This window comes from Engraulis encrasicolus, chromosome 21 (genome assembly GCF_034702125.1).
Source record: "Engraulis encrasicolus isolate BLACKSEA-1 chromosome 21, IST_EnEncr_1.0, whole genome shotgun sequence".
Taxonomy (NCBI): domain Eukaryota; kingdom Metazoa; phylum Chordata; class Actinopteri; order Clupeiformes; family Engraulidae; genus Engraulis; species Engraulis encrasicolus.
The window spans coordinates 23324584-23342235 of record NC_085877.1 but is presented as its reverse complement, the minus strand read 5'-3'; the positions used below and the strand labels follow the sequence as shown (position 1 = coordinate 23342235).

The window sequence follows — 17652 nt, the reverse complement described above, 5'->3', positions numbered from 1 at the left end:
ATTTCTGTTTAGCATGCCAGCTGATCACAGTTCTTTGAGTACCTCTTGTGTGAAGTGTGACTCTGCTTTCTTTAGCTGTGGAACTCTACCAGGCTTTTCAAGTCCTCTGTGCAAGACCAAATAACTGATTATGCTCTACTTATGTGAAAGATATATAGGCCTACAGTACTGTATGCTAATGTAATAACAATGCAAAATCAAAACAGATAATACATCCAGCTGCCCCTTTAATACAACTTCGTACTCCCACCAAATTTCCTATCGGGTAGTTCAGGCAAGTTGGGGTTAATGGTGACCACTGAAGTCTATGGACTCAACTGCACCACCGGAAATCCATGTGAAAGCATTGCTGTGCACGTGTAGCTGGTGGATTATTATGTGTATAGAGTAGGCCAAGGTCTATACTGTACAACACACAATTGCATGTACGCAGGGTTGTCACTGTATGTTTGTGCACGTGTGAGGATGCTGACTGATCACAGCTGTACTTGACTTCCTCTTTTTGCTAAGCAGGCCTGTCGCGAGAGTGGGAGGTAAAGTAAATAGAACTCTGACTCATGAGGGGGACTGATGAGGGGGGCTTAACCCATTTGCGCAGTATGTTATAACCTTACTGTCACCAGAATTGTAATGGCTGTCTTTATCTTTTAGCCTAAGGCTCACACTAATGCCTTAGCGATATTGTTATGATGTAGTTGAGTTTTTTTCAGCAAATAGTGAATAGGCCTGCTGGCGACCCCATCTGCTCAAGTAGGCTACGGGTTGAGGTCTTGTGGCCATTCAATGGGAAATCAACAGGTCATACTGGTCAGATTTGTGTACCTCTGTGAGCTATTTTTAAGTAATAGTTTTAGGGATTTTACCTTTATCATGACATTGACAGTGAAGAGAAGTACAGTTAATGGGTTGGAAATGGCCGGACTCTAACCTGGGTCCCCATGGTCATGCAAGCCCGGTTGTAGAGAGTTACTTGTGCACAATCCCTGGTGCTGAACAAAAAAAATAAGTATTTTTTGAAAAAAGGTTTGGAAAAAGTCCAAAGGAGTGTGCAAACCTTTAAAAAAAAAAAAAAAAAACGTGCAAGCCCGGTTGCCTTAGTGCACTGTGCCAGCCACAGCACCCTTGTGCCATTCTTTTCTAACTCACAACTTATGACCATTTCATCCCTTAGATGTGATTGCAAGTGATCCCATTCACTGGGCTGCTGGAAAATTCAACTGTTTTATATTACGGTACATCAGGATTACTATGGCATTGCCAAGACTTTATAACCATTTTGGTAGCAACAAGCTTACACTGGTAGGCAAGGCTCTTATAAATACTCCACTGAACATTTCATCAGACAAGTACACACTGAGAAGTACATTCTTTGCTACTCATTTGCCGTAGGCCTACATGTGAATGACGAGATGCACAGTGGTGCTCTCTGCAGAAGTGTGAAAGGCAGGGTGAACACTAATGACTATTTGGGGACATGGTTGTAAGCTCTGTTGAAGAGTGAGGGGGAAGTGAAAAATATTGGGGACGTGGTTTTGCAGCTCTGTAAATTGTGTAGTGTTACAGTAATTCAACACTTAGAGAGTTGTTTATTATCTTCTGGCATGTATTTGGATCCACGGTACTCTGTAAGTGTTGAATTAACACTATTTTTGCTGTGTAGAAGGATGTAAGGGAAAGTGAACAACATTGAGGTCATGGTTTAGAGATCTGCAGAAGCACGAAGGGGGAAGTGTACAATGTTGGGGACATGGTTCTGAGGTCTGTGCCCATTGGGTGGTAGTTTGTCAGGCCATGTTCAAATTTGGGTCTGTGGTTCCATGCTTTGCAGGCTAATGAGTGCTGACTCCTGTCACAGTCAAGGCCCATGTGTGACGCTCCACACGACACGCCTCGTCGTAGTAGATCCTCCAACGCTCCACACGACACGCCTCGTCTTAGTAGATCCTCCAACTCTATATTGCTGTATATTTGCTATGCTATTATAGTGTGCATATATTGCTATGTAGGCTATTTATTTATTCGTTCTACATTGCTTTGTTACTACTATACTCTACATGCTTTGTAGGTTCTCCTTGTAAGTCGCTTTAGATACAAGCGACCGCTTCTCCTCCCCCCTTATAGACTGACCTGAACCATGTTGTCCATTCCATGACCGTATTCACAGCACTTTAGACCTTGGACCTTGTGGGTTAGGGCTACTGGTTTTAGGGCTGGTTCTAAACCTCATGTTGTGTGAATAAGGAAGTAGAAAAGCATGAGAAAAACTTTGAGAGAAGTAAAAAAAAAGAAGTAAAAAAAGTCCGCAACTAGCATCTTAAACTGTCTTGTGGTATTTCCAGTCATTTTTTTCCCTCTATTTTAACCACAGAAACTCAAGCTCCCTGCTCAGAGAGGTGTCATCCAATGACGTTTATGTGCAGTTGTAGGTTAGTGTGGTGGTAATACGAAGTAGTGAACACTGCCGTGTGGGCTACTTGAGATGTGTCTGGTGTTTGATATGACATCTGAAACATGACCCAGATAATGGTGATAGTGAACTTTTCATGATACTCAGACTCAAATATAACCAGAACCCTACCATTTAGTGATGGTCAGGGAAACAGACAGGGGTCAGTTGTCCCGAGCAGGGAGAGAGGGGGCCTACAGTTGCATCCTCATTACATCGTACTGAGTGCGAGGCACTTTCAACTGTCTTTTTCCTGGGCCCATTGTTCAAGAAGGTAGGTCTGCACACTGCCGAATAAGCTCCAGGGACCAGCCAAAGCTGTCAGATGGCCATTGTTTCGGAAATGAACCCATTGAAGCCTGGCTGGTTGCTGTGGATAATGGCCGCACAGAACTTTAGCACCCCTCTGTGGACACTTTTGAAAATGCAGCACTGCCTTCTGGGGTATGCTTGTGTGGATCTGCACAAATGTGCTCTGAAATACAGTACGTATATCTGCTCATGAGATCAGAATAAGTTCAAGTCTCAAGTCTCAAGTAGGTTTTATTGTCAATTTCTTTACATGCACTGGTCATACAAAGAATTTGAAATTACATTTCTTGCTTTCCCATACAGACATACACTAATCTAGGTAAGGACATAGACAGTATAGACATAGACAGTACTTATACATGGACTTAAGACAGTATGGACATAGACAGTGCTCATACAGACATTTAAAGTGCAAGACTGGACAACAGAAGACTTGTAGAGGACATACATTAGGAGGTATTGTTGTGCTTTTGTGCTTTTCCTAAAAAGTCCTTTATAGCGTTCTGACATGGTAATAGTAGCATTTTGAAGAAAAATAAATATTAAAAAGGTCTGTCAAGTCAAGTACACCAGCAGCAGTGTGTGTGTGTGTGTGTGTGTGTGTGTGTGTGTGTGTGTGTGTGTGTGTGTGCGTGTGTGTATGTATGTGTGTGTATGTGTTTAGTGCAGGTAGGTGCGGTGTGCGTCTGTGTGTGTGTTCGTGTGTCTGTGTGTGTGTGTGTGTGTGTGTGTGTGTGTGTGTGTGTGTGTGTGTGTGTGTGTGTGTGTGTGTGTGTGTGTGTGTGTGTCAGTGTGTGTATGTTTGGGTTTAGTGCAGAAAGTGCAGTGTGCTTGTGTGTGTGTGTGTGTGTGTGTGTGTGTGTGTGTGTGTGTGTGTGTGTGTGTGTGTGTGTGTGTGTGTGTGTGTGTGTGTGTGTGTGTGTGTGTGTGTGTGTGTGTGTGTGCATGTTTTGAGTTAGTGCAGGTTGAAAGTTCAGTCACAAGTATAGTAGTGCAGGTGGAATGTTCAGTCGCAGATATGGTGGTGGGGGATGGGGGGGGGGGTTGTCAGTGGCCTTGCTGGCTAGAGGCTGACAGTGGAGGGAGAGTGGGTTGAGTGTTCAGCGTCTTGATCGCTTGGTGCATTGTGCTGCTCGCCAGCCTGGTGGTACGGGAACGGAGGCGCCTGTACCTCTTTCCATAGGGCAGGAGGCTGAACAGTTTGTGTGCAGGGTGGCTTGTGTCTTTGATGATCATCAGTGCTTTCCGGGTGATTCGTGTGGTGTAATTGTCCTGCAGGGAGGGGAGTGGTACTCCAATGATCTTCTTCGCTGTGTTCACAACGAAGTTTCACACATTCAGTGCGTTCCTCACTCAACTTCTGCCATGTTTCTCCCGTTCAAGAAACGAAATGCTGTCCTCATCAGAGCAGTCATGGATAAGCGGTTGGAATTTCAAGCTCAATGGTTGGCGGTTCGATTCCTGATCTGCCAGGTTGGATGGGAGGAGTTAAAAATATAACCAGTGCTCTCCCCCATCCTCCTCCAGGACTGAGGTACCCTGAAAAATTTACAGAGCATGGCACTGTCGCACTGCACTGCTCACTTGAGGCTCCACTTGGGGCTGCCCCTTTGCAACGTAAGGCATTAAATGCAATGTCGTTGTGTGCATGGAGTGCTGATGTGTCACATTGACAATAGGAGTGTCCCATGTTGGCTTGCACTTTCTTTCACTGGGGTCTCTCACACCAGTGTCACCTACCGGTATTCTGAGGGTCCCTCGTATCAGCTCACAGAGTGGGTGTGTGTCCAGATAATCCACTCTTTTTTTGACAGGGCCGCTTTAAAATGGGCGATTGTCATTCAATGGTCTTATGGGCCCCTAATTGAGGGATTTCAGGTGACTTTGTCCCTGGCCTGGCCAAAGATGTCAACGGCCCTAGTGGTTTCCCTTCGTCTATTGCTGAAGCCTGGAGCAAGCCACCAAACCACGCTCCTGGGCCTGTTACCAATACCAATTAAGAATGAAGTGTAATGTGTAACAGTCTCATTAATGTAATTCTTTCATAAACACCAACAGTGTGGATTAACCATCAGCTGCCATTTGCTAATCACCTCAGCTATGTCCCCATTCTCCGTTGCCCTAGTAACAGCCACGTGGCACCAAGTGTTTTTTTTTTTTTACTTTCTGAGAATAGACATGTCCAGTACAAGTTCACCAAGACGACACTGTATTTTTAAAACAAACATTGTGGCAGAGAATCACCAATTTCCACGAAGTGCTGTGTCGCTGGAACATAGCCACATTTATTTTTTTGCTGTGTCAAACTGCCCATTTTGGTTTCACACGTCGGGTGTGTATATAGGCTACTGATGTTTTGACAACTGCCTTGCGCTCACAGTCGTGCTCTCTGATGTAGTTCCTCTTCTCGTCTCTCTGCCTTTGAAGGTGCATCTGCAAGTCTATTATGCCTGATCCGGGTCATTACATTATATTACCTTACATTGCATTTGGCAGACGCTTTATAGCCAAAACGACTTTCAAAAGAGGACATAATCAAGCCAACATCACAAGCAAATACAAAGTGCACAGGAGATATACAGAACAACAAGTGCAGTTGCAAAGAGGGGTTAGGTTTTTTTTTTTTTCATCCGGGTCATCCGTTGGGTAGATAATCATGACATCTCAGAATGGTTGGAGCTAGGGGGCAAGTCACTGCAAAGTAGAGGGGTGTATTCCAATATGCAGATTCCTGTCCTCCCTTGCTCACCTGTCTGCTTGTGACCTCATGGTGATGTCCCTGACGACAGAAAATGAATTCAATATCTTGCAAAAGCACAATTCTAATGTCATTTTCTCTTTTGCAATCGGGATGGTGAATGAAGAACAGTCCCCCAAAAATGATCGTGGCTAGGCTGACTGCGGGGAAACTTTATTGTTCTCTCCACAGAGGCAGGGCGTCAGCAAAACGTGAGGCCACAAGCACAAGTGGAGGATGGGAGTCTGCATATTGGAATGCACCCGAGGAGTTGTTCTTAGGGGAGTCAAAGGATTCATCTTTTTCTCTCCGGGCCTTGGTTCTGGTCTGTTGACCTTTATTTTGACCGGTCCTGTGTGTAGCATAGACAATCACTGAGCACATTGTGATAAGGAAAGGACTTGCAGTATAGCTGGAGCTACAGGATTCAGTATGAGAAATTGGCGAACTGGCAATTGACAAAAGAGGAAGTGAGCACTGCGTTTTCAATTAAAGCGCAAACCTCAAAGCATTTTATAGTACACCGGCAGAGGCACAGGCATATGCCGTACACCCATGTCCATGTAACGGATGTCAACTAACAGAGGTTGGTGGTTGAACCTTAGTAAACCTCCCTCCCAAAGTCTCATACAGTATCAGTAACCCAGAGCTATCGATATGGACCTTTAGCTCAGCAGTATCATGCTGGACCTCTCATGCCGAATTAGAGCGTCGCCTGGTAGGTGGGGCGGGAGCGTTGACTGGTAGGTGGGTTCGAGCCCCGAGTGGTGGGCTGCGCAGTAAGATCTCTACTGGAGCCGAAAAACCTGAAATGGGAGTGAGGTGTAGAGCAGTGAGTGTAACGGATGCCAAGTATAGCAGAGTTTGTCAGTAGTAAACCTCCCTCCCAAAGGCTCATACCAGTCTGGACCTTTAGCTCAGTGGTATCGTGCTGTGCCTCCCATGCTGAGCTGGAGCGTTGACTGGTGTAGGTCTCGGGTTCGAGACCTGAGTGGCGGACTGCAGAGGAAGACCTTGGTTATATTCAGTCAGTTGCACCTGTCAAGTTGTGGGAGATTGCTTTATCTATTGGATTGTGGCATACTTTCTACGGTCAGCCGACAAGTTGTTCTTCATATTATCTAAGGTCGAAAAAGACTTGCTCCAACTCTGGTCAAACAAGGACTCTTGAGTACATGGCAAACTCAACCCCTGACGCTCTGAACAATAAAAAAACGCACATCAGATGAAACCTGTGTTGCTACTGCTTGTTTTTGACTTTTTTCCAACAGAAGTACAAATATTTTACACACAACACAGGCAGAGGCTGATTGAGTATTTGATGCAGGGTAAAGTATACATATCATCTTGAACTTCACCCTTTGTACACACTAGTCAAGCCGTTACATTTTTAATGTAATAACCTTATTTCAAAGGCAGAGATTGAGCAGGAAATTATTATTAAATTATTATTATAATTAAATATTGTCAACAACACAATTGTATAGACAATCTTTATTTTTCTTAAAGTGTAAACTACATATACATAAAATTACTTTAAACTAAACCAAACAATGTTCAGATTTCGTTATTACTAATATTCTGAATAATAGAATCTTGGTTCACAATATTTCACAGGCAATACAGTTTAATACTTGTTATATACAGTAGCCCTACATTCCTTATAGCCTACAACCAACTCACTGAAAAAGAGTCTAAACAACATATATGCGTAAAAAATAATGTAACCTAAGCTAAATGTACAGAATCCATTATTAACAATACACAATAATCATAATAACTAAAATAACGTGCTCAATATTTCACAGACAACTAAATGCTAGTTATACATTAGGCCTACGCTCTTTACACAAATAATAGGTGAATTATGTCAGAACTTAACCTTATACTTTGGCCCCAGCATACAGTAAAATTCCCAACAGTGACTAATAACTACTGAATTTTAGACATCCTGGCTGTTGCTGTTTACTGACATGGCTTGGTTATATTGGTGGTTAGGAAATGGATCACACTCAGTTTTTTCTTCTTTCTTATTCTTTTCTTTTTATTCAAACATTGCAGGGACAGACAGACGTTTGGCTGCAAGAGCCTTCCTCAGTGAAAGAAAAAACTGAGTGTGATCCATTTCCTAGCTACTTGATTACTTCAGAGATGCACCAACAAGATGGAAGAGTGCGGTGTGTGGAAGATAACATGGCTATATTGGTGAGAATGAGAATTGCTTCTCAGCTTACACACAGCTCCATTATAAAGCCCAAAACAACCTCTCCCAAGAACATAGCCTACTAAGGAAGGAACATAACAGACACTACCTTTTTGGGGAAAAACATGTTCACTGAAAAAAGCTTTGATGAGGCTAAAATACTGCACATACGTACAGTATATGGTCAGAGATGGTCTATTGCAGGGGTGGAGAACCTTTTTCATTCGAGGGGCTACTTCAAATTACTCTGAGGGCTGTAAAAGTCCTCCTATAGAGCTTGAAAGTCCCGCCCCTTAGTTCCGCATTTCACGGTACCTAAGCTGACCATCTAACAACATGGTAGTGAGTAAATATCTTCTGATCTCTGTCATTATATGCGCTGGGCTACAAATATGCTAGATAGAAGAGGCTAGATAAAGATTATTCATGAAGAAATATCAATGTTTTGTTCTGAGGCTGTCTGCATGCAAAATGGGAAGAAACACAGCTTTCTAAAAAGTTTGGGGGTTCGTATGAAAAATTAAACAAATATTAGAAACAACATATGTGGAGCTCGTGGCACAACTCGACGGGGGTCGAAATATCATTTTAATACCGCCATTGGATTACATGTTACGATTTTCGGCTAAAAACGCTGTTGAGGTCCCATGTAATCGGGGGAAGTGACGTCACTTTCAAGCTCTATGAACACAAACCAGGATTTCCCCCAAGACTTAAGTCCTATATTGAAGGCAGCCACCTTTAAAACATTCCCCTGAATATAACTCAATTGTATTGCAAATGTAATTTCTAAGATTACTTTACAAAATATGTCATATTTCATGTGATGCTGCTGCATTACATTAAAATTGTCTCGAGAACCGGATAAAACAGCCTCAAGGGCCACAAACGGCCCTCCAGACATAGGTTCCCCAGCCCTGGTCTATTGGATTAGAACTAAGAAAATCCTTGGTGCGGTCAGTCATAGAAAACACATCTGTGACTGTCTCTCATATCCATGACACATCCATGACAACTGTGACTCCTTTGTGAGAGCTACATTTGACTGTATTGAAATTTTGAGTCTAAAATGAAGCAAACATTTAAAAAATAAGATGTGAGCAATATCATGTACATATTTTATTGAAAAACTGGTCTTATTGTAATGAATAAATTATTAATTATAAGGCCTTAAAGTGATGGTTCAGAGTAGATTCACCCTATGCCATTTGAACCGTGACATCCATACAGTAGTCCACCCTAAGTGTTTTCTGGCTTGGGCGAACATTAGCAGAGTTACTGAGTTATTGTATGGTTATTCCGAATAGCTTGTCATAAGCGTTATTGGGCATTCACAGTATCTCCAAACTTACCCCACAAAAATAGAGAAGTCATAAACATTATGTCCATGTCATAAACAAACAAAGACCTTTGCCATAACCGAATGTCACTTAAGGCCAACAGTCATAACATAATGGACATAATGTTTATGAATAACCATACAATAACTTGGTAACTCTGCTAATGTTTGTCCAAGCCAGAAAACACTTAGGGTGGACTACTGGATGGATGTCACGGTTCAAATGGCATTAGGGTGAATCTACTCCGAGGCTGAATCTACACTGATGACAGCAGTGTTCTAGCCTGGGTTTACCATCCCTGTGTACAGAGAGTGGGTTTTAGAAGGGGGTTGACCTCGTTACCTGAAAACCGGTTTATCATCGAATGGGGGCCGGACGAAGGAGAGGGAGCGCATATTTCGAACATCAACAGAGTTCACCCCTCACCACCCTTTTCACTGACATGGACAATTAGCAATTGGATTAAACAGGACACGTTTTTTCAAATTTCACCCCTCCTTTCATTGAACGTTTCTCAGTTCAGCAGTTCCAGACCTGACTCTCGCCAGAACATGTTGCAGCCATTAAGTCTAACTTAACCCCCAGGAAAGTAGACTGGAACAAACTGGAGGTGGTGGGGATGGTGGAGGAGATCTTGAGCTGTGTGTGGGCAGCAAGAAAGAGGAGTTAGAAACATCACTAATAATGGAAATGTCGGCCGATGACTATCTGAGCCGAATGTTCATGTGATATTCGCAGAACTATCACAGGCTTATATTTCCGGACGCCTTTGCGATCTCCACTTTGTCTGGGAGAGCCCACATTGGATTCATTTTCACAAGGCATGGCTTCATCTGCCATTTGCCTGCCCTTGTCCTTCGAAACCGCTCTCAGTATGTGGAGTCTACAAAACAGTTGTCACATGACTCCTCCATGCGAGCCGCCATTGTTGTTGAAACAACAATTAAGCAATATCCTGGCCGTCAAACTTCCTGAATCCAATTAAACCAGACATGTGTGTAGCTTGGAACACCCCAACCCCTTCACAGCAGAACTGTGTGGAACTGCACAGGTCTGTTGAGAGCCAGGCTAGTTCCAGACCCTCTGTACAAATAAAAGTAGTATGAAGGGATGGTAAAACCAGACTAGTAGTGCTCTACTCTTACCTCATATACCTCACATAGAGACCTCTGGTTTAGACAGAGGAAGTGACATCATCATAGTCATGATTATCATCTGGAGAAAAAGAAAAAGGGAACAGAAAATCACTATTTCTACAACCCCTTTATGCATGAAGATCTTGATAACTGAGAGAGCTATCAAGAGAAAAAAGGTGCAGAAAATCAACCATCACTGATTTCTAAAAAAACAAAACAAATAAAGGCATTTAAATCTTGAGAAGTGAAAGTGTTATGTACCTTCATCTTGGTCCCTGGATGGTTTGATAGTTTCATAGACAGCTGTTGCACCTGTTGAATAAGGAGATAAACCATACAAAATCCCACATACAGTAGTGTGCAAAAACAAAACATATTTCAAAGTGTAAAGACACCAACCTCTCTGCAGTGGCATGTATAGAGGTGTGATAGTCTCATAAGTGTCAGCACTTCCTGTGGTGAAATGGTAAGTGGCATGAACTCAACAAGCGAAACAAACTAAATACGTATATAGTACACACCATAGTGTAACTGTTCTTACTGTTCTGAAGAGGCATGTACACTGAGTCAGACCCTGGATCCCGGTTGGAAATCTGCAGCTGGGCTGAATTCTGATTGGTTCTCTGGCCCTGTGTTGAATTCTGATTGATGCTTTGCTGCTGAGGCTGGTGGTCTCTACAGGAAAATGAGAACAATCATGTGCTGTCACTATACAATATGTTTTTCTAGGCAATCCATAGATTATGGGTGATTATAATGAACTCACGTGGCAGGTTCTCTAAGACATCCACCTGCAAATAATTCAAATAAATAAAGCCAGCAAGATATCTCCATATTAGAATTCCTAATAATTTGTAATGTTCAGAAGCAACTCTTAAAACATTAATTTTCCAAATATTTTTTTTGTTCAAATGTAACTTTTACTGTTCTGCTGTCCAGTTACAATACTGGGGTGCGTTTCTAAAAAGCGTAGTTATTAGCCAGTTAGCGACTTCAGTAGTTGCCAATGAGAAATTGCATTGCAAATAACAAAGTAGCCAATGTAGTTAGCATCTATGGTTTCGAGAAATGCAGCCCTGTGCTGTACACTTAAAAGAGAATTCCGGCCAGTTTGGATTAATATCCCATCTTGGGTGGACCGAGGGAAAGGGATGAATGGCAAAACCGCGAGAAATTTTCATGCCTGCTGCGCAAAGTTGTTCAATTGCGCTGTTTTCGGTTAAAACCTGGCCCTTCGGGCACGTAATTGACCTGTTTTAAAGCTCCTAGCATGCATTAAAACCCTTTTGAACGCTTTGGCCGTGGTGTGTGGGTCCATACAAGTCGATCTAGTGGTTCACATTTCCATTAGGTAGCATAGGTACGATACAACAGGAGTTTTCGAAAGTGGCGCACCTACCTCTTTCAGCTTCCGCCTTCCAACTACGTCCGCAAAATGGTTCGCCAAAGTGATACTTCATAGTAATCCATTTTATTTTTGTCCACCAAAGACGAGCCACAAGAAACATATTCACATGTTATCATGTCCTGAGTTGTTATTGTCGCGCAGATTCACTTCTCTGTCACTGAACGCAGTGTAGTGACGTCACGGTGTCACATGACTCCTGGAAGGAACGCCATTCGCTCTTCCAGTTATTATACATAAGCGAGAAAGAGAGGCGCTGTCGTAATATACTGTTTGATATTTTGAGATGGATCCTCCGTTGGGGTAGTTCAATTGAAGAGTTTGGTGGCCATGGTTATCTTTTCCGAACCAGAATATTTGTTACAGATAAAGAATTATTCCTTCCAGGAGTCATATGACACCGTGACGTCACTACACTGCGTTCAGTGACAGAGAAGTGAATCTGCGCGACAATAACAACTCAAGACATGAAAACATGTGAATATGTCTCTTGTGGCTCGTCTTTGGTGGACAAAAATAAAATGGATTACTATGAAGTATCACTTTGGCGAACCATTTTGCGGACGTAGTTGGAAGGCGGAAGCTGAAAGAGGTAGGTGCGCCACTTTCGAAAACTCCTGTTGTATCGTACCTATGCTACCTAATGGAAATGTGAACCACTAGATCGACTTGTATGGACCCACACACCACGGCCAAAGCGTTCAAAAGGGTTTTAATGCACGCTATGAGCTTTAAAACAGGTCAAATACGTGCCCGAAGGGCCAGGTTTTAACAGAAAACAGCGCAATTGAACAACTTTGCGCAGCAGGCATGATAATTTCTCGTGGTTTTGCCTTTCATCCCTTTCCCTCGGTCCACCCAAGATGGGATATTAATCCAAACTGGCCGGAATTCTCCTTTAACTGTTTTGTATGGTGGTGTTTGTTCATGTACTTTACCTGTGCCATATTTTGAGCGATGCACCATGAAAAGGACAAAGGCCAGGATTAATACGCCGCTCACCCCTCCCACTGATAAAGAGATGGAGGACGAAGAGCCTGTCGCAGGTAATGAGGAAAAACAAGAAAGTCACCAACCGGATGTGTGTGTGTGTCTTGGGGGGGGGGGGGGGGGGGCTGTAGGCATAATATCATATGATGATTTGTTTTTATGAATATGGAAAATAGCATATTACTTTGTTCCTCTTGGTTCTCTTCTTCACTGTGTTTGTGATCAACTTCAGTCACCCTAGGCACACCTGTGGGTAAAGGATGGCCGTCACATGCGTTGTACATGTAGGCCTACATGTACAGTACATCTACATTTGCTGGTACTATTATGCCAATTGACTTACAGTTACATTTTAGCAGGACCTTCTATCCAACAAACTCACAAACAAAGACATTCAATAGCATAATAATATACAGTAGGCTACATGAGGAATAATGTCTCCTTACATTACAGGACTTGAACCTGTGACTCTCTGGTGCGGACACTTACGGATAATGTTTAAATGTTGAATGTTAAACACAAACCAATCTACCTCTGACTATAACCCAGCTCTCTGGTGACTCTCCTTTCTCTGTGTTGTTGCACTTGTAGAGGCCCTCATGTGACTTTGAGACTGCAGGGATGGTCATCTCTCCTGTGCTGGAGGTGTGGAGGAGTGTCCCATCTTTATAGAAGTCAGCACTGATGTCAAATGGCTGATTGCGATATCTACAGTGCAGAGTCAAAGGATCTCCCTCAGTCACAGGATGGACAGGACTTTCCAGGATAACATCACCATCTAAACAGAAGATCAGCTCGTCAAGGTGTTTGAATTTTTTATGTGTATTAACTTGGGTGAATAACAATTGAAAAGATCAACACAAGTTAAGGACCTTATTCTTGAGTAGATGTAAATAAAAGTGCCTCTCAACATTATAGTTACACAGTACACTAATTAGTAAGTAACAGACACCAGCATGTGAAGTGATCCAATAAATATTCAGAATTAATCAAATGTCTATGAACTCACGGTGCAAAGTAATATTTATAGGGCTACTCTGCTCTCCAGACTCAGACTGACACCAGTAAACTCCACTGTCTGATGAAGATGCTGAGCTGGTGCTGCAGGTGGATCCAGTTTCTGATCTCCAGGCAGGGGGACACCCTGCTGACCCTCCCCCTCCGCCTGTGAACCACATCAGGCTCCATCCAGTGGAGTTGCCCTGAGCCCCACAGCTCAGTGACAGAGGCTCATGTGTGAAGATCTGAGTCCAGTTTGAATGGCTACCTACAGAATCGTTTGGGGAGACTCCTAATGCCAAAACAAAGAAAATGGTGAATATATGAAGATAATATTCTCTGTCGCAGATGGATGTACCCATAATGATTACAATATATAATGTTGCAATATTTCTCACCTGTGACCCAGAGAGGCTGAGGTTGGCTGTAGTCTGTGTAATATGGTGGCTCTCCTCTCTCTGCTCTGCACACATAGACTCCTGTGTGTCTGAGAGCAGCAGGGCTGAGAGTGTAGGAGCCTCCAGATCCTCTGCTGCTGTCTGGTAGAACCGTATAGCTCTGAGAGCTCTCTTCCGGATTGTATGAAGTTATTTTAAACCATTTGAATCTCCATCCAACGGATGACTCCTCCACCTTGCAGCTAAGTTTCACAGAGTCTCCTTCATTCAGCCAAGGCTGTGATGATAAACTCACAGCAGCCTTGGCCTTTTCTGTTAAAGACAAATATTTGATTGAATATTATATAGCACTACTTCTGAACTTGGTTGTTTTCCAGATGTATTTGTACTGTGGGATTATACAGGCCACATGTATGTAATGTAAAAAGACATTTATGCTCACTTTTAAAAACCACCACAAGAACAGGTCTACTTTCACTTGATTTTTCCCAGGTGTGTTGATTTTCTCCTTTGCAAGAGTAATTTCCAGATGACACAGCATTAAAGTTGTACTCCTGAGAAGGCATGTATTTGAAGGCGCTAATCTCTCTTCCATTAAGATACCAGCCGTAGTTCCATGTACTGTTTCCCCCATCTTCTATGTGGCATTTTAGGGAGACTGTTTCGCCCTTGAAAAACTCAGTCCAATTCGACCTCAGGGTAACAACAGCTCTTGGTCTTCCTGCAGAAAGAAAATGAAGTAATTTATACAGGTACAGAAATAGTTATAATAGAAATTTGTTATACATGAAAACAGCAAAGTCTGTAATAAATTAAACCAATCATTGTCAATATAAACAGTTTATAAAGCTCTGTGTTCTTTAGATGTCAAACTAACCTGTAACATTTAGCTGCACATCATTGCTGTACTGTGTGTAGTAGACTGGGTCTCCTCTCCCAGCTCTGCACCAGTACTGTCCTCCATCAGACATTTTAGCAAAGCTGATGCTGTAGGAGTTTAGATATGTCTGGGCCACAGGAGTAGAAGTCTGTGTGTCTCTGTACCAGTAGAACATCAAACCAGAGCTAACGCCCAACTCACACGTCAGAGTAACAAAGTCTCCGGTGAATAGCTGTGTTTTCTGATTTAATACAAGTTTGGGTGCTGTTTCTGGAAATGAGAGACAATGACAGGAGATCATGTGATTTCAGTCCAAAGTCCCAACACACACAGAGCATATTGGTCTCAGTAAGAAATATGGCACAGACAAACCCAACCACACAGAGAGAGAGAGAGAGAGAGAGAGAGAGAGAGAGAGAGAGAGAGAGAGAGAGAGAGAGAGAGAGAGAGAGAGAGAGAGAGAGAGAGAGAGAGAGAGAGGAGAGAGAGAGAGAGAGAGAGAGAGAGAGAGAGAGAGAGAGAGAGTGTGTGTGTGTGTTTGTGTTTACCTTTTACATCAAGGGTAATGCCACTGCTCCTTTGTGATGTTGAGGGCCTTCCTCTCCGTTCCCCCTGACACCAGTACTGGCCCTCATCAGACTCAGCAGCGCTTGTAATGGTGAAGGTGTTTCCCTCAGACACTGAGACACTGCTGGACCCCTTATACCACTTATATCTCCAGCCACTGAGAGACTCTATCACACACGTCATAGCGACCGTTTCACCAGTGTACACAGGACCCACAGGCTTTACGGCCAGTGTAGGTATAAGGACTGCAAAAGAAGATATAAAAGAAGATTAAAAGAGAATCAGTGTTTGTATCCATTACTGTGTTAAAATTACGCATTTGACCAAAACTCATAATTAATAAATAGTTTGCTTTACTGTAATTTTTCAAATAAAATCCCAAATCATCCATTAAAAAGCCAACACGTACAGTATTTAAACAAAAAATCTAAATCTAAACACTGTATATTGTAGGCCCTATGTATTGATTTGTAAGTAGAATGGATTGTGAGTGTACTGTATAGTGCATCATTAACTTCATTAACATCATTATTTTCATGCATTCATAAACCAGGTAAAATCACATCCTTCACCTTTTACTGTCAAGTAAGCAGTTTGGCTGTAGCTTGTTGATTTCACACTGTCCTGCCTCCTTCCAAAGCATGCATAGTATCCTCCATTAGACCCATCAGCACTGCCTATATTGTACGTGTTCATATCTGATTCTCCGAGTGACCTGAGGTTATTTGGTGACCGGCGCTGATATCCCCACCAATATGTCCAGCCACCTGATGGCTCTATGACACAAGTCAGAGTGACTGCTTCTCCATGGTACACAGGGTTCATTGAGATCTTCACTGTAGGTACAGGCATAGCTAAGGGGTGAAGGGAAGACATCAAACCAAGCCGTTTCAGAATTATGAAACATATGAAATAGATAGTTACCATAGTCAATACCTGTTACTGTGATGGATGTGGGTATGCTGCGTTGGGATTTGTCTGGTCTATCCCTTCTGCGTCCTTCACATGTGAACTGGTACTGTCCAGGTTGTTCAGGTAGAGAGATGCTGCTGCTCTGATATAGTCCTGTACTAATATAAGAAGAGTCTCTATACCAGTAATAATAATACCAGTCTGTGTGCTCTGCTATGTCACACCTGAGAGTGACTTGATCTCCAGGGTAGTATGGACCCTGAGGAGACACTACAGACACTGTAGCTGTGGGCAGAGCTGTGGAGGAAAAGAGCAGACACACATCCACACACCTATTAATTTGCCGGTAATAAAAATGAGATAGTCCTACTGAAAAAAATAAATTGAGAGTAAGTTACCTCTGACATCCAGAGTTATCTCGTTGCTGTGATATGTTGATATGGGTTTGTCTTTCCTCTCCCCCTGACACCAGTATTTGCCTTCATGAGACTCAGCAGCAGTGGATATGACATGTGTCTTGAAAGAAAAACGTATTGGAATATTGCGCTGGTCTTTATACCACTTATACTTCCAGATATCCTTGTTCTCTATGCTACACTGCAGAGTAACTCTCTCTCCTGTGAACACAGTGCTGTCTGGCTCTACATATAGTACAGGGGTTGGCAGAGCTATGGGAATAAATAAAGATAATAATTAGTGAATTACTTAATAATGGCACGGCACAAGAATTGTTGATTTAACTGACAGAAATGTATGATATCAATAATGTCTGCTGTACACATTAATGTCCCTCCATTCTCATAATCTATTGCTCACTTCAGAGTAACTGACTCTCCAGTCAACCTAAAAGTCTGGGGGATTACGGTCAAAGGAAAGACTGCAGGAGAAAAGATTAATAAAAGAAATAAGTAGGCCTATCTTTAACTTCACAACTTCAGTCTACCTTTGTTCATGCAAAATGGCTCACCTTCAACCGTGACCTCAGCAGTGTTGCTGTAAGCTGTTTGCTTCCCACTGCACTTTCTCTTTCTACTGCATGCATAGTGTCCTCGATTAGACTCATCAGCACTGCCTATCTTGTAAGTGTTTGTATCTGATTCTCTGAGTGAGCTGAGGCTATCTGATGACCAGCGATTATATGCCCACCCATATGTCCAGCCATCTGATGGCTCTATGACACAAGTCAGAGTGACTGGCTCTCCAGGGTACACAGTGGCCATTGAGATCTTCACTGTAGGTACAGGCATATCTGTGGGGTGAGGATAAAACGTCAAACAATGTAGGTTCATGCATAGCTGTGGGGTGAAGAGAAGAAATTAAACCAAGC

General features: G+C 42.7%; 1 protein-coding gene across 1 annotated transcript in view; it reads right to left on the bottom strand.

The window, feature by feature from the left end:
- Positions 1–17652, bottom strand: part of LOC134437305 (cell adhesion molecule-related/down-regulated by oncogenes-like) — a 41100-nt gene that overhangs the window by 21548 nt on the left and 1900 nt on the right. Inside the window, exons 4-12 of the mRNA XM_063186796.1 lie at positions 16350–16622; positions 13967–14278; positions 13579–13860; positions 13102–13347; positions 12754–12816; positions 12518–12616; positions 10941–10965; positions 10716–10849; positions 10436–10486 (exon numbers count right to left, since the gene is read on the bottom strand). Coding sequence (XP_063042866.1) covers positions 10436–10486; positions 10716–10849; positions 10941–10965; positions 12518–12616; positions 12754–12816; positions 13102–13347; positions 13579–13860; positions 13967–14278; positions 16350–16622 — 1485 coding nt within the window. The remainder of the gene's footprint in view (positions 1–10435; positions 10487–10715; positions 10850–10940; positions 10966–12517; positions 12617–12753; positions 12817–13101; positions 13348–13578; positions 13861–13966; positions 14279–16349; positions 16623–17652) is intronic.